At 41.5% G+C, this 26,668-nt stretch overlaps 2 protein-coding genes across 3 annotated transcripts; one reads left to right on the top strand and one right to left on the bottom strand.

Annotated features, from left to right (window-relative positions):
- Positions 1 to 2,003: 2,003 nt before the first annotated feature.
- LOC124873739 (zinc finger protein 883-like) lies at positions 2,004 to 6,831 on the bottom strand. Of its 2 annotated transcripts, none has more exons than XM_047374647.1 (2): positions 6,674 to 6,831; positions 2,004 to 4,926 (listed from the first exon to the last, which is right to left on the bottom strand). In XM_047374647.1, the coding sequence occupies exon 2, from the start codon at positions 4,841 to 4,843 to the stop codon at positions 2,984 to 2,986; it is 1,860 nt and encodes a 619-aa protein (XP_047230603.1). In that variant the 5' UTR covers positions 4,844 to 4,926; positions 6,674 to 6,831; the 3' UTR covers positions 2,004 to 2,983. The 2 variants fall into 2 exon arrangements, with proteins under 2 accessions (XP_047230603.1, XP_047230604.1); XM_047374648.1 differs by having other exon boundaries at positions 2,004 to 4,945; positions 6,674 to 6,826.
- A 7,872-nt stretch (positions 6,832 to 14,703) lies between these two features.
- On the top strand, positions 14,704 to 20,517 carry zgc:113223 (uncharacterized protein LOC541424 homolog). The gene is made up of 8 exons (XM_047374756.1): positions 14,704 to 14,872; positions 15,674 to 15,731; positions 16,965 to 17,089; positions 18,157 to 18,231; positions 18,303 to 18,398; positions 18,486 to 18,614; positions 19,363 to 19,524; positions 19,598 to 20,517. Exons 1-8 carry the CDS (start codon positions 14,816 to 14,818, stop codon positions 19,739 to 19,741), a joined length of 846 nt encoding a protein of 281 aa, XP_047230712.1. The 5' UTR covers positions 14,704 to 14,815; the 3' UTR covers positions 19,742 to 20,517.
- Positions 20,518 to 26,668: the final 6,151 nt, after the last annotated feature.

Here is a 26,668-nt window from a genome sequence, read left to right as displayed (position 1 = left end):
ATGGAAAAGGGGCTAATGTTACCTCAGGGACGGCAATATGACGACATCATGCAGATCAGAACTTCCCGATGACCTGCCAAACCAAAGCTGCTATGAATTAGTCTATAGATCCTTTACAAGACCGCACATTACCTGAGAGGTTCTGGTGCTGTTTACCTTTTAAATTAAATCAGGATGCACCGATATGTGAATCTGGGTTGATGTTGATATCTGATACTAATATTAATATAGATATTCATTTGAAGTCACCAAGTTTCAACAGCTTTAACAGAAAAAAAGGTTCTTTGTGACATGTCCTCCTATGGGTTTGGGACTGGGTTGTCCAACCGTCAGGCCCTGAGGTTTTCTGTTTTTCTTCATCAGCAGAATTTGGGCCTGAGTTGAAAGAATCAGCCTCCTCCCACTATGGGGGTGGTGGTGCATCCATATCAAATCCCATGTTCTCAATGATCATGTTTTACATATTTGGATAAAATTGAGCCTTTTTTAATTAATAACTGATTTATTTATTAAAGTTGCTATTCATCTGTTGATTTTTTCAGTCTAATAATTATTTTATTCAGTTATGCTAAGACAAACCTATTTTCCTCTTCAAAGAGGCCTCCTCAGCCTATAGCATCACTCACACCTCACAGCTGGCTGTTAATGAGGATCTTTTGGCTCAGAGAAGCGTAGCTGCAGTTTGCTGTCGGATAATTGGACATTTTAAACATGCCACCTTAGCATACCCCCTTATGCCTGGAAAATATTCAGCTGCAGCTCAACCAGCCCAGAAGACTCCAGCAGGATGTGCTGACCCGCTGGAAGAGCATATTTACATGCTCCAATCTTTCCTTGAACAAAAACTTTTTGTTTTAGCGCCACTGCTTCAGAAGCTAAGAATATGGTTATCGTGGAGCTGCAGAAGATAAAGAAGAGACACGGGGGAGGAGGAAGAGTAAAAGAGGCTGGGAAGCTGGGTCCTGTCTTTCAGGCAGAAACATAACCACTGCGATACTGGGAGGTTAACAAAGTGAGGTTTTCCAGGCTCAACATTGTAAGAAACCAGTGGGTTCAGAGTGAGTCTGGGCAGTCAGTAGATCATAACACTGAAGTTACCTTTCAAACAAACACTGACGCAGCGAGAGTCTGGTGTAAAAGCCTCCGTCGCTTCCTGCACTTTCTTCTCCTCAAAACAATTGCTTGTTGCAGTTTTAAATTGTTTTTTTAGCAGCAAGACTGGAAACAGCACTGGTTCCCGCCCTTTTTGATGTTGCAGTTACGTTGCAGAGGTGCAAGTCGATGACGTCACCTCTACTGTCCCAATTCTCCAATTTTGCACGCTTGTAACCCTACATGCACTTGTACAAAGTAAACATTCATAGAGGGGCGTAGGGTGTAGTGTGGGAATTGGGACAGAGCCTCAGACTGAGCAACACAGACAAGCTAACTATGCTAACGGGTAAGACTCGGACATCTATTTCCGGTACAGACAACTCATCCGGGTTCTTAGCAGTTGCACAACTATCGCGCTCCCTTATGGAGAATCAGGCGCTGCGTCCTAATGAACCGAAGATCCCAGCAGTAGAAATTAAAAAGCCTAAAAACGACAAAACAAACGTGTCTTCCTGGTCGGATATTATGGCCAAAAAGCGTAATATTCATACATATTAATAGTTAGATATCGCGCTGATTACTGCTGTTCTTTGGAACAATTCAGCCGCCATCTTGGTAGGGGTGAACCCCCCCCAAAAAACAGTCTGTTGAAACAAATCAATACAACAGATTTCAGTCGAGTGTTCAGCTTAGTTACTGCACTTAACTGAGTGTTTTATATAGAATACTCATTAAAATGCAGCTAGGGTATTTGAAAACAACTTGGCACATTTTCTTTAAACTATTTACTATACCGCTGCCACTGTGTAATTTCAGTTATGATTATACTTACAATTATTCTGTGAATTATGCTCCAAACATTTCATAAAGTATCAGGACCACAAATTGTTGATTTTGATACAGAATGGTATGATGTCATGGTTTTTATTACAAGTGAGAATGAATTATGGCGAGGTAAAATAATTGAACACACATTTTAGAAGAAAGTGTGACATTCTGGTCAAGAAGATACATAAAAATGATTACTGGAGCTATAACCAAGTAAAACATTTGTATACACAATAAAATGAGCAAGTAACATCCATCCCATCAGTCCTTATACCCATTTATTCTTGCAGGAAGGCTGGTGCCAGTCTCTAGTCGTTGGGTTAGAGGCAGGTAAAATAAAGATGAAGCGATTCTGTCAACTTATAAATGAAGTACAAGTATGGGTCAAGTATGGCCCAGGGTGCAGCATCTTGATCAGCCCGATAAAGGTGGGGGAGTCCACTCCATGCAGCGGTAGCTTGTTGTCAACAAACAGGCCTACAATCCTTCTGTCCACCATAGGTCCGGAGGGCTCTGAGTGAACTCTGCCTCACCCACAGCTGTTCCAGACTTCTCAACACGCCATTCATCTTCCAGCCAAACAATCTTCCAGTGCCTAATGGACTCTTCGAGACATGCCCATGACAGAAAGGAACAAACTAGCTGACTTAAGTTGGCAGAACCTGCTTCAGCAGAAGATAACTGGTATGCTAACAGTCTCCAAAGTTGGCGAAGACACTAATCCGCTAAATTAAAAAATGTTTCTGCTATTAGTGGATTAGCAAGACAGTGGACACCACTGATGACAAGCCACCGTGTGGCACCAGTGTTCTCCTTCAGGGCCAACTATCACATGCATTCATTATCAAAAGAAAACTCATTTATGTTTAGAAGCTCAGAGTTTGATCCTGGCAGCTGAAAGGTCATTACTTTAAAGATAATTAATCTGACTTACATCTAAATATACATCATAACAGCTTAATAATCATATATGCTGTACTTGGACAATCCCAGAAGGACTGTCTTTGAAACAGAAAGCCAGTTCAATGTTGAGATTAACAAAAACTAGTCTTTATACAACTTAATCTGACTGATTAACCACACCACGTAGATCCTCAGCTGTGTGGGTTCTCATGTGACGAGAGAACTCATTGCTCTGTCTGAAAGACGTGCCACATAATCCACAACGATATGGTTTCTCACCAGTGTGGGTTCTTATGTGACGGGTCAAATCATTTCTCTGTCTGAAAGATTTATCACATAAATCACAAGGATAAGGCTTCTCACCTGTGTGGGTTCTCATATGATAACTCAAGGTTGTTTTCTGGACAAAACCTTTCCCGCAGGCCAGACACTGAAAAGGCTTCTCACCTGTGTGGGTTCTACGGTGACGAGCCAAATCCCAGCTCTGCCTGAAAGATTTATCACACAGTTCACATGGAAATGTCTTTTCACCTGTGTGAGTCCTCATATGTCTGGCCATACTACTACAGTCACTGAAAGATTTCCCACATATTTTACAGGAACATGGCTTTTCACCTGTGTGGGTTCTTAAGTGAACAGTTAAATGGCTGCTGAATCGGAACAGTTTACCACACACTTTGCAGATATATGGCTTCTCCCCAGTGTGGGTTCTCATATGTCGAACCATACTACTATACTCACTAAAACTTTTACCACACACTTTACATGAAGATGGCTTCTCACCTGTGTGAGTTCTCATGTGACGAGTCAAATCGCCGCTTTGTCTGAAAGATTTGTCACACAACTCACAATGAAACGGTTTCTCACCTGTGTGAGTTCTCAGGTGACGAGCCAAATCCCAACTCTGCCTAAAAGATTTACCACATGATTCACAAGGATACGTCTTCTCAGCTGCGTGAGTTCTCTGGTGACGGCTCAGCTTACATTGTTTGTTGAAGACTCTTCCACAAGTTGGACATGGGAAAGGTTTCCCACCTGTGTGGGTTCTCCTGTGGCGAGTAAAATCACTACTGTGTCTGAAGGATTTCTTACAAAGCTCACACTGATACGGTTTCTCACCTGTGTGAGTCCTAAGGTGACAAGTCAAATCACTCCTCTGTATGAAAGATTTACCACAAAATTCACAGCCATATGGCTTCTCACCTGTGTGCGTTCTCATGTGATAACTCAAGGTAGTTTTCTGGATAAAACCCTTCCCACAAACCAGACATTGAAACGGCTTCTCACCCGTGTGCGTCCTCATATGCAGAGTCAGATCAGGCTGCCTGCGGAAACCTTTCCCACATGTCAGACATAAAAAAGGCTTCTCAGCTGTGTGGGTCCCCATGTGTGCACTCAGGTACCTGGGCTGACTAAAACATTTACCACACAATTCACAGGAGGACAAATTAGTTTCATGTCTTTTAAGCTTTAAATTGTCCACATTGTCTCCATGATATCTGGATTTCTGATGTCTCTTCTCTGGTTTTAGCTCCTTCTTGGATCTTGAGGCTCCTTGGTTTGTTCCTTGCTGATGTTGGCTCTGTAGTTCAGCAGAGTTTGCAGAGAGGAGTCTGTCCTTGTTTGGTTCTGGGTTACTGTTGTGGTTTTGATCAGAAGGAAACGTTATAATGAAGGTGTCAGTCTCCTCCTTCACTACAAGCTGCTCATAACTGCACAGATCCTCCTGTTCCTCCTTAAATTGTACAGGTTCTGGTTCCTCCTGCTCCTCTTTTATCTGTCCAGACACTGGTTCCCCATTTGTATCCATCATCTGCTGCAGTTCTGGTACATTGGGGAGTATTTCCACATAAGCAGGAGTCACAATAGAACTGTTGGTCTCCTGCTTCAATACAAGCAACTCTTCATCTTGTAAGATCCACACTTCACCCTGTTCTTCCTTACTTGGTTGAGGTTCTGATTCCTCTTCACTCTCACTTATGTGCTGTGGCTCGGGTTCCTCCTGTTCCTCTTTCATCTTTTTGTGATTTGGTATCTTGGGGTCAACAGTGGAGCTCCTCTTTCCTCCCCAATAAGAACCAGAGCTGAATCAGAGGACGTCTGAGGGAATTAGAAAGAACTAGAGCAATGTTAATAACATCTAATTAATAGACATTAAATTTATTACATTTTCCCAGAATGTATACAAATTAGTTTTATATTAAATTGTGAAAATGTAAGTCTATTTTCTTCTAACCAAGGATTTTAACCTGAACACCCAGAAGACTTGACCTTTCACCCACTTCAGCAGTTCTGCTCAGATCATTTTAAAATGTCAATGCTGGATGTTGAGATTTAGACACAGAAACGTCTCCTTCGTCTAAAAGTTCAACAGTTTTGAAATAATTCCTCTTCAGTCCCAGCTCAAAATGTTTAGAGGAAATGTGTTTTAATGCAATGAACGTGATACAGTTTTATTATCTATAAATGTCCATCATATGCTTAAAAAGCTTGAATGTCAAGACATCGGTTGTGAAAACGTTTTCATGGACAGAGAGCACGTGGAGGTTTTTTTTCATGATTCTGGTGGATCTCTAGATACCTTAAAGTAGACACAGCCATTTTATAGTCCAACTTTAGATGTCAGCAACTGGCCCAAACTACAATTAGAAATCAGACATGCATGAAGTAGCTGATTTATCTGAATACGCTGCTTTCATTTTTATAAAACGAGCTTTGATTTTGAAGGTGCCGCAGGCTCCGTATAAACAAGCAGGCAGAGCTACAGGTTCCTCTAAGAAATCTTAATCTGATGCTTAAAAACTAAAGAAAGATTGACACAGAATGTTGAGTCTGAAGAATTTATTCTCAGAAGTCAGAGTTGAGGTAAAAGACAGTTGCTCCTGTTCTCAACTTCAAAGTAATTGATCAAACTCAACATGGAGTGAAGCATTAGAACTTCATAATTTTAGTTTAAGATACTCAGGCTGCCTGGACTCTGTTTTTTACTTTATTGCTGCAGAACCTTACCCAGGTTTTGTATGTTGCTGTGATTTTTTTTATTCTTTTAAAGTAGAAAACATCTTAGTCCCTTTAGCTTTATTTGTGCCATGGACCTCCATCGGAAATCTCATCCATTTTTATGCAACATTATGACTATTTGATTTCCTCCTCTAAAAATACAATATGATGTTTCCACAAGGTGAAGATATTTTTTTAAATACCCCAAAACTACCATTTTCCATATATGGGATGAGGTGATCAGAATTAGCATTGCTGCAAATTTTTAGTTGCTGAAAACTTGTAGTATGTTGAAGATTAGAACCAATAATGATATTTACTAAAAAGGGTAAACTATGTGGATATATAATTTCTTTAGAATCTATTTGTTGTGTCTAGGGGACACAGGTAGAACGCATCATGAAGGGTTGTTTATGATATATTATCCACATAATAACTAAAATCATATTTTAAAAGCTGCATTTTGTAATTACTAATGTTTCGACAAAACAGCAAAAACAGAGATAAATTACAGCACTGAATTTGTTATAAATTCACATTTATCATGCTTGTGTTTTGAGCAGGCGCCTTCGTAGCCTCTATGAACATCAGCCTCAGATACAGATGCTGACCGGATGATCTCAAACACCACCTCCTAACAGGTTGAAGCTAAAATGTTCCTGTTTAGTTTAGTTTTTTCTGCTTAAAAGCAGCTGGATTTACGTTGTTCTGGTTATTTATCTACTGCGTCCATTAACTGTGTTAGAAATGAAAGAAGATTCACAAACAGCGATAAACAAGGACATCTTTTGTCTCCTTCGCGGCTGATCTCTGTAAATTCATCCGAACCACCGTGTGGTTAACATACCGTGAGTTTCTGGGGGGAGTTCGGCTCCCCAGCTTTTCTCCAACAGTTTAGAAGTTCTTGTTACTGTAGACACTGAAATATCTTCTAAACGACGGCAAACAAAGGCTAACGCTGCTAGCACCTTGTTGTTTTCTTCCGCCGGATGTACCACACAGAGAGTCATACTAGAAACAGTGACCGCCCTTTGAGTTCCGCCTCTGGCTCAAATATTTGTTTTTCTCCAGATGATTTTACTTTGTTTTTGCTCCTGTTCCACAAATAATATCTGATATTATTTACATGTAACAGTGAAACCTTGTTACTACAGAAATAAATCTGGATGAAAAGTCCAAAAACTAACCTGAGATTAAAAGAATATTTTGAACAGATACAGCATTGAAATTACGTACTCAATAAAATATTTATATATTAATGATAAATTAGATATATACTTAAATAATTTATTCAGTATTTGTTTTCTGTTCTGGTCAGGCTCAATGACAGCAGCAAAGAGTCGACAACAAGCTGAGGTAAATCGTCAGCATGTAAAACCCTTCATGACCATCAGAGGGAGCTCTCCTATGCTCACAGGGTTCACCACCATCAACCAGCAGCCAAGACCAAATATCTATAGGCAGGAGAACATCCTTGAAAACTGGGTCAGAGTTTATCTGTTCTTTCTTTCTAGGTGAAACGACTAAAGGAGCTACATCCATTAACATTTACTTTTCCTTCCCATAGAAAGTACTCCTGGATCAGTGCTTCTTTATTCTTTTTGTGTCTCTGCTCTGTTCTCTCAAACCCCCAGTCGGTCGTGGCAGATGGCCGCTCACACTGAGCCTGGTTCTGGTTCTGCTGGCGGTTTCTTCCTGTTAAAAGGGAGTTTTTCCTCTCCACTGTCGCTACATGCATGCTCAGTATGAGGGATTGCTGCAAAGTCAACGCCAGTGACTGTCCACTGTCTCTACATGCTCATCCAGGAGGAGTGAATGCTGCAAGTCACTGACTGGATGCAATCTGCTGGGTTTCCTTAGATAGAAAAACTTTTTATCCAATTTGAATAAATAACTGAATCTGACTGAACTGTTCAATAGTTAGGATTAATTGGAATGTATGAACCTGACTGTTGTGAAGAGCCTTGAGACGACACGTGTTGTGAATTGGCGCTAAATAAATAAACTGAATTGAATTGAATTGAATTGAATTGAATTGAATTGAACATCAAGCTTCGATTGCAAAAGCGCCATCAAGATCATCACAAAAATATTTATAATCTAAATTATCTTATGTCACACAAATGGATCACATTCATTTCCAATGATACAAAACCAAAATAAATAAAATTCACTGCAATATAATCCGGTCATACCCAGATTAAAAATAGAATATAATCTGATTTGTAATGTAACAGAAGAGAGTCTGACTCAGTTCATAATGCCTAAAGGTCAAAGGTTATCCATGTAAGGAGTTTTCACTTTGCAGTAATCCATCTGTTTACGTATGCATGCGGCAACAATGGACACATATTTGCGTCACTTCATTGAGCTGGTCAGCGATGGGGTACCTGCATAATTTTCACAAGTGTGGATCAGTAAGTCCTCAGAATGCAACCAGCCAACAAGAAAATGTTAAAAATATAAAAACATGCTTCACCCTGAGGCTGGACTGTTTTATTCTGTAGTTTAATTGTTCATTGGTTCTAAGGCCAGTCTCAAATGGAAATATTTCAGACCTCAGAGATGTCAAATGCAAGAACATTGTGCTGTGCTTTATGGGATGGGTGATTTCCTCAAACAGTCCAGTTTATATGTTGTGTTGAGTTCATCTGTTTCTTATACACACATCATCCCAATGCATGAAACACTCTCATCCAGAACATTAAAAGGTCAAGTTACACTAACACTCTCAGTATAACCCAAAACTGCCACACTTAGCATTAGCTGCTCCACACCTGCAGAACCTTTTTAAGGAAAACACACATTAAATGCTACAGGTGAAAGAATCATATTGCTGAAGAAAAACCTACTGAGAAAAGTCAGATAGATGAATCAGAATCAGAACCAAAACAGGAATCAATTTATTAGCCAAGATTGTGTGTTTGAAGACTTCGGTTTCTTGCGCTCATAGCGTACAGATATTAAATATAAATATATAAACTTTAGAGGAAGTAAAAGCTTAAGAAGCAACATGTACAGATTTTTTTCTCAATAATGGCAGGTTACAAATATGCTTATTTGTTTTCAGCAGAGTAGCTGAGTACTGAGGCTGTGAGGAGATCACTGTGTTCATCAGAGAGGCAGCCTGGGGGGAGAAACTTTCTCTGAAGGTAAGTCTAAACAGTTTCTGTCCAGGATCTGTGGGGTCTGCAGATATGTTAGCTGCTAGCTAACTAGACCTGTATAAGTCCTGGATGGAGGGAAGGTCAGCCCTGATTGTTCTCTCTGCAGACCTGATTATTTGTTCCAGTCTGGCCCGGTCCTCTTTTGTGGATGAACCAAACCACATTGAGATGGACGAAGACAGGACAGACTGGATGACGGCAGTGGAGAAGATGACCAGCAGCTCCTTTGGAAGGTTGGACTTCTTGAATTGCAGCAGCAAGTAAAATCTCTGCTGGACCTTCTTCTGAACAGTGTCTGTGTGAGGACCATCTCAGGTCCAGAGAAAGGGTGGTTCCTAGGAACTAGAGATGATCCACTGCATACAGTGTTGTTGATGATGGTGAGGGGAAAGAGTATGGGGGGAGTTTTCCTCAAGTTCACCATCAGCTCCATTGCCTTAAATGGGTTAAGCTCCAAATTGGTTCTGATCGTATCATTTGACCAGCGGATTTGGATGGCATCTGAATCACAGCATCTGATTCAGCACTAGAATAAAGGGCTATTCTGCTTTATTTATCAACTCAAGACAACCTTTGATCTGTTCTAGTTAAAAGTCTAACATACAAACCAGCTTGAACTGGATTGTTTTACACTAATTAAAGATTCTATTAAACACAGATTTTTTAATTGGGAAACTTTTATTTTATTTGTGAAAACACAAAAAGGACGATTTTATGACTTTTTGGAGTATCAGGCCTTTTTTACTCTTGTCGGTCATTTTCTACCACTTCTTCCATAGTGGGTCGTGGGGAAGATGGTGTCTATCTGCAGCAGTCTATGGGCGGGAGTCGGGGTCACCCTGGACGGGTCGCCAGTCCATCGCAGACTTTACACTTGTGTTAGATTCTATTAAACTGATTTGTGAAACTTTATTATCCTGAAAAGACTTTGAACATGGTGGAGAACTAATTGTTGGCAAGCACAGCATTAAGACATCTTGAGCATATGGTCTCCAGGTTTCATGCATATCAGGAGGGACTCTGAGCTGCTTCTCTAAATCTTACAGGTTTCTTTGCTGCTGCTTGGTGAAATGAAGCTTTAGCAACCTCCACAGGCTTTCTATAGGGTTGACAAACGTTAAGTGAAGTTAATTCTCTGTCCTGTAATTGTGTTTTGAAGTAATTAATTCTGAGCCATAAATCACTCAGGCATAAACCAGGCACCTTTATGGAGAAATTGCTAGAACTGGAACTGTCCAATCAACAAGCAGGAGCTCAGAAACTCAGTTCACTGTCATTCTGACCATAAGTAATTCAATTCAATTCAGTTTTATTTATATAGCGCCAATTCACATCACATGTCGTCTCAAGGTTCTTCACAACAGTCAGGTTCATACATTCCAATTAATCGTAACCATTGAACAGTTTAGTCAGATTCAGTTATTTATTCAAACTGGATAAAAAGTTTTTCTATCTAAGGAAACCCAGCAGATTGCATCCAGTCAGTGACTTGCAGCATTCACTCCTCCTGGATGAGCATGTAGAGACAGTGGACAGTCACTGGTGTTGACTTTGCAGCAATCCCTCATACTGAGCATGCATGTAGCGACAGTGGAGAGGAAAAACTCCCTTTTAACAGGAAGAAACCTCCAGCAGAACCAGAACCAGGCTCAGTGTGAGCGGCCATCTGCCACGACCGACTGGGGGTTTGAGAGAACAGAGCAGAGACACAAAGAGAACAAAGAAGCACTGATCCAGGAGTACTTTCTATGGGAAGGAAAAGTAAATGTTAATGGATGTAGCTCCTTTAGTTGTTTCATCTAGAGAGAAAGAACAGATAAACTCTGAGCCAGTTTTCAAGGTTAGAGTCTGAAAGAGAGAACATAGAGTTAGTTACAGTAGAAGCTCAGTCAGTAGCCATGTCTAGGAGAGAGAAAGGGTTAAACACTAAAAGACAGGGTCATGTGGATCATCGGTAGAAGGTGAGCATTAAGTTGTTGCCAGCAGAAGCTCAGACGATGCCCCTCTCCAGAAAGGTGTCACAGGTAGACACAGAGTCAGGCCAGGTGTAGCTTCTAGGAAGAGAAAAGAGAGAACAAAGTTAAAAGCTGAAATAACAGCAAATAATGCAAAATTGGAGAGTAGTGTGAGAATGTAGCGAAGAGGGTGAAAGTGGTCGTTATGTCCTCCAGCAGCCTAAGCCTATAGCAGCACAGATAGTTTCAGTTCAGATTATTTAGTTAAACGGCGCTTATTTACAACAATGTCGTCTCAAGGCACCCCAACAAAGGGTCCCACTGATGGTCATTGTTATACTAAAAACCACAAGGATTGGGATACCTCTCTCTGTCAGACTGATTATAACCATTGGAAAAGAGAAGGGGTCATACAGGTAGCAGAAATGGAGGGTGTGTTTGCACCTCAACCATAACTGAGCTGGTTTAGGCTAAACCTGACTCCCCCTTACTCCATCCAACAGGGAGGGAGGAAGGCTCCCTCCCTGATAAACTAAGCCACTCTAACTATAAGCTTTATCAAAAAGGAAAGTTTTAAGCCTAGCCTTAAAAGTAGACAGGGTATCTGCCTCACGGACTAAAACTGGGAGCTGGTTCCACAGGAGAGGAGCCAGATAACTAAAGGATCTGCCTCCCATTCTACTTCTAGAGACTCTAGGAACCACCAGTAAACCTGCAGTCTGAGAACAAAGTGCTCTGTTAGGAACATATGGACCAATCAGATCTCTGATGTATGATGGAGCTAGATCATTAAGGGCTTTATATGTGAGGAGGACAATTTTAAATTCTATTCTGGATTTAACAGGGAGCCAATGAAGGGAAGCTAAAATAGGAGAAATATGATCTCTCTTTTTAATTTTCATCAGAACTCTTGCTGCAGCATTTTGAATCAACTGAAGGCTTTTAACTGCATTTTGTGGACATCTTGATAGTAAAGAATTACAATAGTCCAGCCTTGAAGTAACAAATGCATGGACTAGTTTTTCAGCGTCACTCCTGGACAGGATATTTCTAATTTTGGCAATGTTCCGGAGATGAAAGAAGGAAATCCTAGAAACCTGTTTAATATGGGATTTAAATGACATGTCCTGGTCAAAAATAACACCAAGGTTTTTTACTTTATTATCAGAGGTCAATTTAATGCCATCCAGGTTAAGTGATTGACTAAGCAGTTTCTTTTTTAAAGACTCCAGTCCAAAGACGACAACTTCTGTCTTGTCTGAATTTAGAAGCAAAAACTTTAAAGTCATCCAAGTTTTTATATCTTCAAGACATTCTTGTAGTCTATCTAACTGGTTGGGTTCATCAGGATTTATGGATAAGTAAAGCTGAGTATCATCAGCGTAACAGTGAAAATGTATCCTATGCTGCCTGATAATTTGACCTATTGGAAGCATATATATAGTAAAGAGAATTGGGCCAAGTACTGAACCCTGTGGTACTCCATAATTAACCCTGGAGTTTAAAAATGATTTATCATTTACATGAACAAACTGGAATCTGTCAGACAGATAAGATTTAAACCAGCCTAGCGCTGTTCCCCTGATCCCTACAGCATATTCCAGCCTTTTTAAGAGAATATTATGATCGACTGGATCAAATGCAGCACTGAGATCTAACAGAACCAGAACAGACACAAGTCCATTATCTGAGGCCATAAGAATATCATTAGTGACTTTCAGCAGAGCTGTTTCAGTGCTATGATGAGCTCTGAAACCTGACTGAAACTCTTCAAACAGGTCATTGCTGTATAAATGTTCACACATTTGATTAGAAACTATTTTCTCAAGAACTTTAGATAAGAATAGAAGATTGGATATAGGTCTGTAATTTATTAAATCATCTCGATCAAGCGAAGGTTTCTTAAGTAAAGGTTTAATTACAGCTACCTTAAAAGCCTGTGGTTCTGATCCATTTACTAAAGATAGATTAATCATATCTAAAATGGGGCTGGTAATCAGAGGGAACATTTCCTTAAATAATTTGGTTGGGATTGGGTCTAACATACAAGTTGAAGGTTTAGATGAAGCTAATATTTCTGATAACTCAGGAAGCTTCACAGGATCAAAACAGTCCAAACACAGATCAGGTTCTGCAGTTATTTCCAATGTTGTCTCACTTGCTGAGGATGAAGTAATCATCTTTGGGAGTATGTCAAAGATTTTATTTTTAATAGAATCAATTTTATTTAAGAAGAATCCCATAAAGTCATGACTGCTGAGAGCTAAGGGAATGGATGGCTCAACAGAGATATGACTCTGTGTAAGTTTAGCAACTGTACTAAAGAGAAACCTAGGATTATTCTTGTTCTCTTCTATTAATGATGAGAAATAAGCTGTTCTAGCTTGGTGAAGTGTCTTTTTGTACAACACTAGGCTATTTTTCCAGATTAAGTAGGAATCCTCTAGGTGTGTAGAGCGCCATTTTCTCTCCAATTTTCTAACATTGTGCTTTAAAATATGCAGCTCTGAATTAAACCAAGGAGCTAGCCTCCTATGAATGATTACCTTCTTTTTCAAGGGGGCTGCATTGTCTAATGCATCACGCAATGATGAAGTAACACTATGAACAAGAGAATCAATTTGTGAAGGGGCAGAAACAGAATTATTGCCCTCCATTGTGTTTTTCAGTGATAATGAGGAAATTAAACGTGGAACAGATTCTTTAAAGGTTGTTACAGCATTGTCTGACAATGATCTACTATAATGAAATTTTCTTTCAGGTGTGGAGTACTCGGTTAAATTAAACTCAAAGGTTATTAAGAAATGGTCAGACAGGACAGGGTTATGAGAGAATATTGTTATGTCTTTATACTCAATTCCATATGTCAGCACAAGGTCCAGAGAATGAAGACAAAGGTGGGTAGGTTTGTTAATGTTTTGATCAAAGCCAATTGAGTCTAAGATAGCATTAAACGCTATATTTAAGCTATCACTTTCAGCGTCTACATGAATGTTAAAATCCCCCACTATAATATCTTTATCTGTATTTAACACTAAATCAGATAAAAGGTCTGAAAACTGATCTAAAATTGAGAGTAAGGGCCTGGTGGACGGTACAAAACAACAAACAGAAGTGGTTTTAGTGCTTTGCAATTTGGATGAGGAAAACTAAGGATTAAATATTCAAAAAAGTTGTAGCTATTGATTGGTCTGGGACTAATCAATAAATCGGACTCAAAGATGGTTGCTACTCCTCCTCCTCGCCCAGTATTTCAAGGAATGTGAAAATTTAAATAATTAGTAGGAGTTGACTCATTTATGGTAACATAATCCTCTTGCTGCAGCCAGGTTTCTGTGAGGCAAAGTAAATCAATCTGATTGTCACAAATCAGGTCACTAACTAGCAAAGTCTTTGAAGAGAGAGATCTTATGTTCAGTAAGCCACATTTGTTTTATTTTTCTTTTCGGTCTGAGTTGTGTCTATTTTTATGAGATTTTCCTGATTTCCTCCTTTTAGATTATTCTTGAACCTATCCAATTTTGGCCGCAGGCGAGACACTGTCTTAATAGGGTAATGGGTGGGTAGCATTACAGAAGCTGCAGAGAGGAGTGATAAACTACAACCCTGCTTCCTGGTCTGAACAGGTAAAAGAGGCTTGGATGCTGCACCACCTGACCCATGCAGTCTGCAGGGGACGCTGTGCAGGGCTGTGTGCAGCAGGTGTGATGGTTTCTGGCAGCAGCAGTAGAGGGGCAGGAGGAAGAGGAGGTAGAGCTCACAGCTGGAATGCTCCTGCAGGCTGCAACACGCCTTCCAGCCATCATGTCAGCAGATAACAAACCTGAGAGCGTGTTTCTGGCAGAACAGCAGCTCTGCTGAGATAACATGAGAGGATACCGAGGGATCAAGTACACTTTGTTCATCTTCTGCTACTTCTTCTGGGTGAGTCTGAGCAGCTGCCAGGTCAACTGAGCTTTATCTTAGGTTTCTCCTCATTCATTACATTTCCTGCAGTGATTTTATGGTTTAATTTTAGGAAGGAGGAGATGCTTTAAACAGGACAATCTGCTGCTGAAGGTTTTGTCTTTTCCGATTAAAAAGCAGAACCAAGAGCTGTACACAAAAACATTTCACAGTACCAGATTGAATGTTATTACTGTTAAAATTTGTGAAGCTTGGTTGTCTGTGGTTTGGGCGTGGCTGCATTTCTGCTATGGAGATTTAATAAAAATCCACATTAAAAAAGACAACAATATCAGTTCTGTTAAACTCCTGATCCATCCCTCAGTCAATTTTCCTTCAGTTTTCCTTCCTGTGATCCATTTAAGTGGTCCTGATCACCGGTTCTCCTGATTTATTGAAGGTCTGTCAGAGTTTTCTTTGAACCTTTGCTGCTATTCCTCTCAATGTCAATTCGGTTGAATCATTCAGGATCTCACCATCCTTATCCACTCATGTTTGTTTTGATTGTTAGTTTTTGAACATTTTCCCTCTGATTCTCTCAGCTCACCTTCAACCTTCAGACAGAACCACTCACATGGTCTCAGTCCAGACCTATTTGTCTGTCCTTAAATGATCCACCTGATATCATAGATGAAATGGGTTTAGGCTTTACATGCTGAACTGTGAGAAGAGGTCTAGTTTCTCAAGCAAAGCTTCAAAATAAAAGCTGAAAGTGACCAGGACACAACCTCCTGTACAGCAGAATGACACGCCCACAGGTGTCTCTGTGTGACTCTGCAGGTTGTCAGCGCCGTCCTGATAGCAGTGGGGATCTATGCCAAGGTCGCCAAGGAAAAAGGTTAGTATGTAGCGGTCATACTTTGATGATGTTGTAGCTGGATCCTTGGTTCTGTTTTCTACTTTACAACTTTTGTTCGTGTGATTTCAGTCTTTTGCACCATCTTCAAAGCCTGTCGGTTTGATGTAAATTACAACGTTCCTGTGATAGAAAGATGTGAGTTCAAAGCCAGAGAGTTCCTCCTGAAGAAGACTGGCCCCCTTTCAGTTGTGGGGTTTTACTTTAGAAGCGGATTTTTTTATTACAAAACTCACCACAGAAACCATCCTGTCATTATCTGTAAAATACAGATGTTAAACCAATTAAAGGGTCCATTGGCTTTAAATACGATATTCAATTCAATTCAATTCAAAGATACTTTATTGATCCCCGAGGGGAAATTAGAAGTCCAGTACAACCCATCCAAACATACATCATGACACAAGACAATGGGGGGACGGGTCACCGAGGCTTTGCTGCCCACTCACAGGCGCTGCCCTTGTTAGATGAGAAAAGAGACCACATTAGGTAAGTAGAGGGAAAAAAAAATCATATTTCACACTTTATCCTTAGCAGGATACAGTTTGAGATTGTAAAAAAACCTCAGAACAAAGAAGCAACAAGTTGACAAAACAACCGGGAACGGTGAAGGTGGTGTGAGGAGGTGCATATGTTTATCTTGAGCATGTGTGTGTGTGCAAGTAAGTCCATGAAGCACTGTCACATTGTCCTTGATGGTACGTTGGAATGTTCATCAACCGGCCACAAAGTTCTGAGCAGGTCCACAGGTGTCCTCAGGGAAGGGAGGGGGCAGAGGGAGCAGAGCGTCATGTTTACATTACTTCCAGGAGAAGTTGAAGATAGCCAGCCATCAAGGCCGTGCAGGGGAGCAGTTATATGACTGACGGTTCCAGGAAAGGCTGCAGAGAACCTGGAAGGGATGACAACATCATGATGTTTCCATGCTGATATCATTCCTGAAAATGAGCCACCAGGGGTTCCTAGGACAAGTTTCAACTTTTATTCTTGATGAGGAATCTGAGTCAGATGTTTGTGTGGCTGAATGTTTATTTCTCAATCTGCAGTTTTCCCTCTCTGTGAGGACAATAAAATCTAACGCAGAGCTCAGTTAGGAACAGACCTCCAAAGAACTGCTTCAGGGGTCGGACCTGGTATAAGGATTAAGGTCAGAACCGGGTTTGGGGATTTACTCACAGTATGGTTATTTATAAATATGTCTGTGTGTTTGCATAGATGTAGTCGACACTCTAACGATTGATCCAGCGCTGCTGTTGATCATCGTTGGGTCGTTGATGTTTCTCATCACCTTCCTGGGATGTTTTGGTGCGCTGCGTAACGCCACCTGCCTGCTGAAGACGGTATGGCTTCATTATTCTTGCTTGTAATTATTTAACATTTTTTTCCCGAATGGCCTTTTAATATCTTTTGCATAGATGCATTAGGAGATGAATCCATTTTACTCTTTTTAACGACAGAGCAGGCGAAACAGAAGGTGAAAGATGTGCAGGTCAGGTCTGGTGTTGTAATGTTAGCTGAGGATCCTAAGACTTCGATCAAAGGCACCGGGACTTTCTTTTTAAGTTCTTGTGAAATTTTTATCCAAAATAATTCTTCAGTTCTGAGACTGTAGAACTGAGAGCAAATAAAGTATTTTGGACTGACCTGAATTACTGAGAATCAACACCATCAAGTGTTTGGAGATCCAGGTAGGCAGAGAGACTCTGGTTCTGATAGCATTCTGTAGCTCATTCTACATAGTGGGAAGTGTCTGGACTAAGGTTGCCTTGTGAAAACATTACTGGGAAGATCACAGAGGCCAGTAGCATCAGCTGGGATGACAGAGCCTAAATATCTACTGCAAAACCAGACATCTCTCTGCAGGAAGCAGCAAGGACTTGGATTGGACTCAACCTGTCATGAGGAGCTAATGTGGATCAAGAAGGAGTAGATGGATATAAGAAATATTCTAGAGTAGCCCGTTGGGATACCTGCTAAAATTACTGAGATAATCAAGGTCTGCACCAAGAGTCAGATACATCCTGATGCTTCTGTTGATATAAAGCATAACATGAAAATTATTGCTTTAATCCAAAACACATTTAGTTAAAGATTGTTTTCCTTCTATACCTCAAAGAACCATGGGGTCATGACAGGTACATCTGGGTATTATCAGCATAGCAGAGATAGAAAAGAACATTTAAACAAAGGTCATAAAGAGATTGTCTGACAAAAAGAAAGGGTACATGAAGTGCACCTTGGGGCATCCCTGTGGAGAGATTACTGTCTGTCTGGAGACTCAGTAAACAAAGAGTGCAAAATGTCAAAGAAACTAGTCTAAGAATGTGCACTTAGTAGGATGTTAATGTTGACCATGACAAACAAAGCTTTTCTGTTGATGTATCACATTCTCTGCTTCCTCATGCAGTTCTTGGCAATCCTGGCTGTAAACTTCCTCCTGCAGATTGCAGCTGGAGCAGTAGGATACGTTTTTACAGACATGGTAACAGAACAACACATGAACAGATGCCAGAGTATAAAACAGAGATCAGATGTGACAGTTCTGCTGTTCAGGTGATGGAAAGGACAGAGAAACTGATGATGAAGACAATTGTTGGCTACAGAGAGGATGGGGACCTGGAGAACGTCATCGACTACATACAGAAGAAGGTGAACAGAACATCAGCATGTTGTGAAAAAAAAAAAAACAGCTTTAAATCTGGTGTAGTTACCGGGTGTTGTTTTGTTTGTGCACAGTTCCAGTGCTGTGGTGTAGAAAGCTATGAGGACTGGTCCCATAATCTTTACTTTAACTGTTCGGAGAGCAATCCCAGTCTGGAAGCCTGCGGAGTTCCCTTCTCATGCTGCGTTCGTCTGCAGAACCAGGTCAGATTTTTTGGAACCAAATAACATTATGAAAGCTGGATAGATCCAGTTTGTTCCTGCAGGACATGGTACATTCATAAAAGCACCAGAGGAAGCATGGAAAGAGCTGCTCAGCAATTATATGAAGGGTTTGAACTTTTTGGCTAAATGAAAACAGTATTAAAAATAAACCTAACTGTCCTAAACGCTAAGACCCAAATTAAAGCACAAACAAAGTATTTCCATATGCATCAGTAAACCACTGCGTCATCAGCATACAAGCAGAGAAAGAAAATCAATATTTTTTCTTGTGGAGAAAACTGTTCAGATGTGTGGTTAAAATGATAAAAACGGCTTTCTGGTTGTTTTATTGTTGCATCTTGGCCAACAACCCCTTGAAGGTAAACCTCCTAGGTCTTTTTAAGAGGTACCAGGGCAATGAAAAACAGAGAATAAAATGTTCCTAAATATTCAGTGCTGAACCATCATAAAAACCTTGAGGTACTGTTTGTTTTGGGAGATGAAAAATCCTGCCCTCATGTCTATTTATCTCCTGTTTCCTGACATGCAAATAGGTTTAAGAAAAAAACAGATCCATAGTTCTACCTCATACGGTTTTTGCAGTGAAGTTGATGACACCATCTTGCAGAGAATGTGAAGAACGTACTGACACTGCAGAGTTACTGATACCTCTGATGTTAGAACATGTTTTACTGTGTAAACAGGATTCCTGCTGGTGGAGCTTCTGCATGTGTTCATGTCTTCACAGACAGTGCTGAACACCATGTGTGGTTATGGGATGCAGCAGGAACAGAAAGGCTCAGCCAAAGAGCACATCTTCACCATCGGCTGTCTGGAGAAGATCATTATGTGGGCCCAGAACAACCTGCTGCTGGTAGGTGGCCTGACGGCGGGCCTGCTGCTGCTCGAGGTAACACCTACTCCACAGCTCTGAGCTCCTCAACTGAATAGGGTTTATAATCCCCTGGTGTTTCCTGCCGCAGGTGTGCATGATGAGTCTGGCTGGTGCTCAGGTCGTCTGGGTACAGAAAGTCCAACGGAGACAAAAAGAAAATGAAGCTCAGAGCAGAGACGAGCGGAAGGAGAGGCTCTGGTTTCCTGCCTTTGCAGACTTTGATGGTGAATAAACTCAACTGATGAAATGTTGAGAACACGCAGGGAGGTTTTGCATCAACACTGTGAATTTTGCAGCAGGTTCCTGGAGGCAGTTTAACAGTTTGTTAAAGCTTTTAAAGGTGAATCGCTGTACAAACATCCGTGAAACTTAAAAACACCTGCAGAAAGATCTTAAAGTACCAATACACCAGATCCAGAATGTTCTCTGAAGTTGTTGGTTTAACATGTTCGACAGAAAGATTGAAAGTTTTTTAATGATTAACAGAAATGCATCAGCTCTGCTCTACAATGCAGAGTTTGACTTTTCAGGAGAACAATGTTGAACCAGAAATCTGAAAACAATGTCTGTCCGGAACAAATTGGACATTCCCTTTGAATATTCTCATATCAGAATATCAGACTCAATAAGGTTAAATCTTTTAGTTTTAGTTTCCCATCTATGTAATGTTAAGCGTTTTAAATCTGTACTCTGTGCAGTGGGCTTGTGGGAGATGTTCTGGTCTCCTTTAGGTTGGACCCCCACCCCAACCCCTGCTGGAAACCTTTCTAATCACACTTGTTCCTCCTTGACTCACTAAATAATCATTCTGCCTTTAATTTGAGGTGGATTAGTAACAGAAACACCTGCGGCTGCATGTTGCTGCAGGGATGCACTCTTGTGCGTCCTCACGTTTACCTCATTGGATTAATGACCTCATGGCAAAGAGTGAGTGAGTGTGTGTGTGTGTGTGTGTGTGTGTGTGTATGTGTGTGTGTGTGTGTGTGTGTGTGTGTGTGTGTGTGTGTGTGTGTGTGTGTGTGTGTGTGTGTGTGTGTGTGTGTGTGTGTGTGTGTGTGTGTCTGTGTGTATGTGTGTGTGTGTGTGTGTGTGTGTGTGTGTGTGTGTGTATGTGTGTGTGTGTGTGTGTGTGTGGGTGTGTGTGTGTGTGTGTGTGTGTGTGTATGTGTGTGTGTGTGTGTGTGTGTGTGTGTGTGTATGTGTGCGCCCAGGCTTACTATGGTCTACCAATAAAAGCTCATCCAGTACATGTGTGATATGGACCATGGAGCAGTTGAAGCAGGTGGCCTAGTCTGATGTTTAGCTCCATGTGTGTCTCTTACCTGCAACAGCAGAGATGTGAAAATGGTGTAAATACCCCTCCACACCATTAGTTGGCGGTATGCTCTATGAGACTTACCAACATGCACAACGCTTCCTGCTTACAAAATAGAGGACAAAATGAGCAGTTTGTTGGAGAACCAAACTTTCACTGCCCGATCTGTCCCGGAAGCACAATCCGTACCGTCAGTTCATTTGCGCATGCAGAAACAGAATCACTTCCGGATCACTGTTGAATGCGCTTTAGTCATTTAAATGGTACTGAATATAAGTATTTCCATCCTTAATTATAACGGTTTGCTATATTATATCCTTTAAATAGTTTTAATATATAACATACAGTACAGACCAAAAGTTTGGACACACCTTCTCATTCAAAGAGTTGTCTTTATTTTCATGACTATGAATATTGTAGCTTCACACTGAAGGCATTAAAACTATGAATTAACACATGTGGAATTATATACTGAACAAAAAAGTGGGAAACAAATAAAAATATGTCTTATATTCTAGGTTCTTCAAAGTAGCCACCTTTTGCTTTGATTACTGCTCCACACACTCTTGGTATTCTGTTGATGAGCTTCAAGAGGTAGTCACCTGAAATGGTTTTCCAACAGTCTTGAAGGAGTTCCCAGAGATGCTTAGCACTTGTTGGCCCTTTTGCCTTCACTCTGTGGTCCAGCTCACCCCGAACCATCTCGATTGGGTTCAGGTCCGGTGACTGTGGAGGCCAGGTCATCTGGCGCAGCACCCCATCACTCTCCTTCTTGGTCAAATAGCCCTTACACAGCCTGGAGGTGTGTTTGGGGTCATTGTCCTGTTGAAAAATAAATGATGGTCCAACTAAACGCAAACCGGGTGGAATAGCATGCCGCTGAAAGATGCTGTGGTAGCCATGCTGGTTCAGTATGCCTTCAATTTTGAATAAATCCCTAACTGTGTCACCAGCAAAGCACCCCCACATCATCACACCTCCTCCTCCATGCTTCACGGTGGGAACCAGGCATGTAGAGTCCATCCGTTCACCTCTTCTGCGCCGCACAAAGACACCGTGGTTGGAACCAAAGATCTCAAACTTGGACTCATCAAACCAAAGCACAGATTTCTACTGGTCTAATGTCCATTCCTTGTGTTCTTTAGCCCAAACAAGTCTCTTCTGCTTGTTGCCTGTCCTCAGCAGTGGTTTCCTAGCAGCTATTTTACCATGAAGGCCTGATTCACACAGTCTCCTCTTAACAGTTGTTCTAGAGATGTATCTGCTGCTAGAACTCTGTGTGGCATTGACCTGTTCTCTAATCTGAGCTGCTGTTAACCTGCGTTTTCTGAGGCTGGTGACTCGGATGAACTTATCGTCCGTAGCAGAGGTGACTCTTGGTCTTCCTTTCCTGGGGCGGTCCTCATGTGAGCCAGTTTCTTTGTAGCGCTTGATGGTTTTTGCGACTGCACTTAGGGACACTTTCAAAGTTTTCCCAATTGTTTGGACTGACTGACCTTCATTTCTTAAAGTAATGATGGCCACTCGTTTTTCTTTACTTAGCTGCTTTTTTCTTGGCATGATACAAATTCTAACAGTCTATTCAGTAGGACTATCAGCTGTGTACTGTTTCCACCTCCTGCACAACACAACTGATGGTCCCAACCCCATTTATAAGGCTTGAAATCCCACTTACTAAACCTGACAGAGCACACCTGTGAAGTGAAAACCATTTCAGGTGACGACCTCTTGAAGCTCATCAACAGAATACCAAGAGTGTGCGGAGCAGTAATCAAAGCAAAAGGTGGCTACTTTGAAGAACCTAGAATATAAGACATATTTTCAGTTGTTTCACACTTTTTTGTTCAGTATATAATTCCACATGTGTTAATTCATAGTTTTGATGCTTTCAGTGTGAATCTACAATATTCAAAGTCATGAAAATAAAGAAAACTCTTTGAATGAGAAGGTGTGTCCAAACTTTTGGTCTGTATTGTATGTAATACACATTTTTATATTGAAATGTAGATCTATAAAGCGAACATTTATGATGTAAAATTACTTGCTATTAAAAGAACCTACTTTCCTAGACAATGCTATAATTCACTTAATAACAACTGTAATTATTTTGTTAGAAAAATATATTTTAGAAGAAAATTGTTTATTAGACGTATTGATTGAATATTATCGTATTTACGCTGTCAATGCGCCCTCTGATGTCTCCAAAGGAGGAATGTTTGCATCTTGTTTTATTGTTTCCCTGGAATAAAAAAAAATTCACATCTTTTGAAAATGTTTCCTTTTCCAGAAAAAAATGCAGCTGACAAAAGATCTCAAACGGATCCATTCTGGGATCAACACTGTTGCAGTTTACAGTGCAGAGAGAATCAAATGTTTGAACTAATTTAAATTTTCGCTCTATGATGTAATTATTGCGAATGCTCAGAGCAGTTAAAATGGTCTATCAAAATGAACCATTTTTGTCTGTATTTTTGATATTCCCTTTAAATCATGTACTATTTATATGATTGCAATAAAACACAAAAAGAAACATCCCACCCAAAAAAAGATAAAAGAAAAAATGGCTTCCCAGAAGTAATTTTGTTTGCACAAATGACCTGACGGTATGGATCGTGCTTCTGGGACAGATCAGGTTGTGACACCACTGTTAGATTTAAAAGAGTTAGCAGCAGTAAGTCCTCTGTAACTAATGGAAGTTGTAAATCTAGGATTGACTTTTGGTTGGGGAGTGATATTATATGAAGTCATACATCAAAAACTGTAACCTCAAAAGCTCCCCTTTCAGATCATTGTTTTATAGAATTGAATCTGGAACCTGTACTTAAGAAATCTTACAAAAAGGTCAACTGGAAATTTAATGCTGAATTATTACAATATGAAAAATAATATACCGAAATTGGGAAAATTATTAATGAAGTTGAATCTAATAAATTGATCACAGGAGATATTAATAAATGGCAATTCCTAAAGTTTAAAATAGGAGAATTTAGCATTCAATTCAGTAAAAACATCAATCACGAGCAAAAAATATATGAGAACAATGTTTTGAGAGAAATGCATTCATGTTGTGTCAAACATGATTTAAATAGTGAGGAGAAAAGTCATCTTATGGAATTACAAATGAAATTAGATCAATTATATTTGGACAGAGCTCATGGTGCCTTTGTAAGACCACGGGCAAAATGGATTGAGACGGGAAAATAACTCTTCGTATTTCTTTAATTTAGAACAGAGCAGACAGCAAAGTAACTGTATTTCAAGTCTTCTAATAAAGGGTACTGAATGTAAAGATCCTAAAGTAGTAGAGAAGGAAGTCAGCTGGCTAATGATACGAAAATTTTCTTGAAAAGGGAAGATCAAATTCCTTTAGCTCTTCAAACGATAAATTTGTTTTCTAGGGGTTCTGGACTTCAATTAAACTTAGATAAATATGAACTGATTTCCCTGAAAGATCACCTAATACAATCACTCGTACTCGTACTCGTCATCTTCCGCTTTATCCGGGACCGGGTCGCGGGGGCAGCAGACTCAGCAGAGACGCCCAGATGTCCCTCTCCCAACACCTCTTCCAGCTCCTCCTGGGGGAGCCCAAGGCGTTCCCAGGCCAGCAGAGAGACATAGTCCCTCCAGCGTGTCCTGGGCCTCCTCCCGGTGGGACGTGCCTGGAACACCTCCCGAGGAAGGCGTCCAGGAGGCATCCGGTATAGATGCCCGAGCCACCTCAACTGGCTCCTCTCAATGTGGAGGAGCAGCGGCTCTACTCCGAGCCCGTCCCGGATGACCGAGCTCCTCACCCTATCTCTAAGGGAGTGCCCGGCCACCCTACGGAGGAAGCTCATTTCAGCCGCTTGTATCCGGGATCTCGTTCTTTCGGTCATGACCCACAGTTCATGGCCATCGGTGAGGGTAGGAACGTAGACCGACCGGTAAATCGAGAGCTTCGCTTTTCGGCTCAGCTCTCTCTTCACCACAACGGACCGGCACAGCGCCCCCATTACTGTGGCAGCCGCACCGATCCGTCTGTCGATCTCCCGCTCCATTCTTCCCTCACTCGTGAACAACACCCCGAGATACTTAAACTCCTCCACTTGAGGCAGGAACTCCCCTCCAACCTGAAGAGGACAAGCCACCCTTTTCCGGTCGAGAACCATGGCCTCGGACTTGGAGGAGCTGATCTTCATCCCAGCCGCTTCACACTCGGCTGCAAACCGACCCAGTGCATGCTGTAGGTCTTGGCTAGATGGGGCCAACAGGACCACGTCATCTGCAAAAAGAAGAGACGAAATCCTCTGGTCCCCAAACCAGACCCCCTCCGGCCCTTGGCTGCGCCTAGAAATCCACAAACACATGTGGACCGGTTGGGCAAACTCCCATAAACCCTCGAGTACCCTGTAGAGGGTATAGAGCTGGTCCAGTGTCCCACGGCCGGGACGAAAACCACACTGCTCCTCCTGAAGCCGAGGTTCGACTATCGGTTGGACTCTCCTCTCCAATACCCTGGCGTAGGCCTTACCAGGGAGGCTGAGGAGTGTGATCCCCCTGTAGTTGGAACACACCCTCCGGTCACCCTTCTTATGAAGGGGGACCACCACCCCAGTCTGCCAATCCAAAGGCACTGTCCCCGTCCGCCACGAAATGTTGAAGAGGCGTGTCAACCATGACAGCCCCACAACATCCAAAGACTTGAGGTACTCAGGGCAGATCTCATCCAACCCCCTGAAGCTCTGCCACCACGGAGCTTTTTAACCACCTCGGTGACTTCAGCCTGGGTGATGAAAGAGTCCAACCCCGAGTCCCCAGCCTCTGTTTCCACCAGGGAATGCGTGATGGCAGGATTGAGGAGATCCTCGAAGTACTCCTTTCACCGGCCGATAATGTGTCCAGTCGAGGTCAGCAGCTCCCCACCCCCACTGTAAACAGTGTTGGCGAAGCACTGCTTCCCCCTCCTGAGGCGCCGGATGGTTTGCCAGAATCGCTTCGGGGCCAACCGGTAGTCTTGGCCCCACGGTACCCGTCAGCCGCCTCAGGAGTCCCACAAGCCAACCACAGCCAATAGGACTCCTTCTTCAGCTTGACAGCAGAAATCTTACTGCCGGTGTCCACCACCGGGTTCGGGGATAGCCGCCGCGACAGGCACCACAGACCTCACGGCCGCAGCTACGGGCAGCAGCATCGACAATAGATGCGGAGAACATGGTCCATTCGGACTCTATGTCTCCAACATCCCTCGGAATCTGGTCAAAGCTCTCCTGGAGGTGAGAGTTGAATACATCCCTGGCCGAGGGCTCTGCCAGACGTTCCCAGCAGACCCTCACTATCCGCTTGGGCCTGCCAAGTCTGTCCGGCTTTCTCCTCCTCCAGCGGATCCAACTCACCACCAGGTGGTGATCAGTGGACTGCTCAGCCCCTCTCTTCACCCGAGTGTCCAAAACATGCGGCCGAAGGTAATACAATCACTATTTAACATAAAAGTTAAAAAAGAAGTCAAATATTTGGGAGTAGTGATAACAAAGGATAGATCTATTTCTGAGAAGGTAAATATTGGGAACAACATTGACAAATGTAAGTTGATTCTAAATAGATGGCTACAGAGGGACATATCAATATTTGGTAGGATTTTGTTGACTAAAATGGATAGTCTCTCTAGACTTGTGAAAGTATTCAGCCCCCTTGAACTTTTCAATCTCTTGCCACATTTCAGGCTTCAAACATAAAGATATAAAATTCAAATTTTTTGTGAAGAATCAACAACAAGTGGGACACAATCGTGAAGTTGAATGAAATTTATTGGATGTGTCAAACTTTTTTAACAAATAAAAAACTGAAAACTGGGGCATGCAATAT

This window comes from Girardinichthys multiradiatus, chromosome 9, assembly GCF_021462225.1.
Source record: "Girardinichthys multiradiatus isolate DD_20200921_A chromosome 9, DD_fGirMul_XY1, whole genome shotgun sequence".
NCBI classification, from domain to species: domain Eukaryota; kingdom Metazoa; phylum Chordata; class Actinopteri; order Cyprinodontiformes; family Goodeidae; genus Girardinichthys; species Girardinichthys multiradiatus.
Note: the sequence above shows the minus strand (reverse complement) of the source record. Positions and strands in the feature narration are given on the sequence as shown.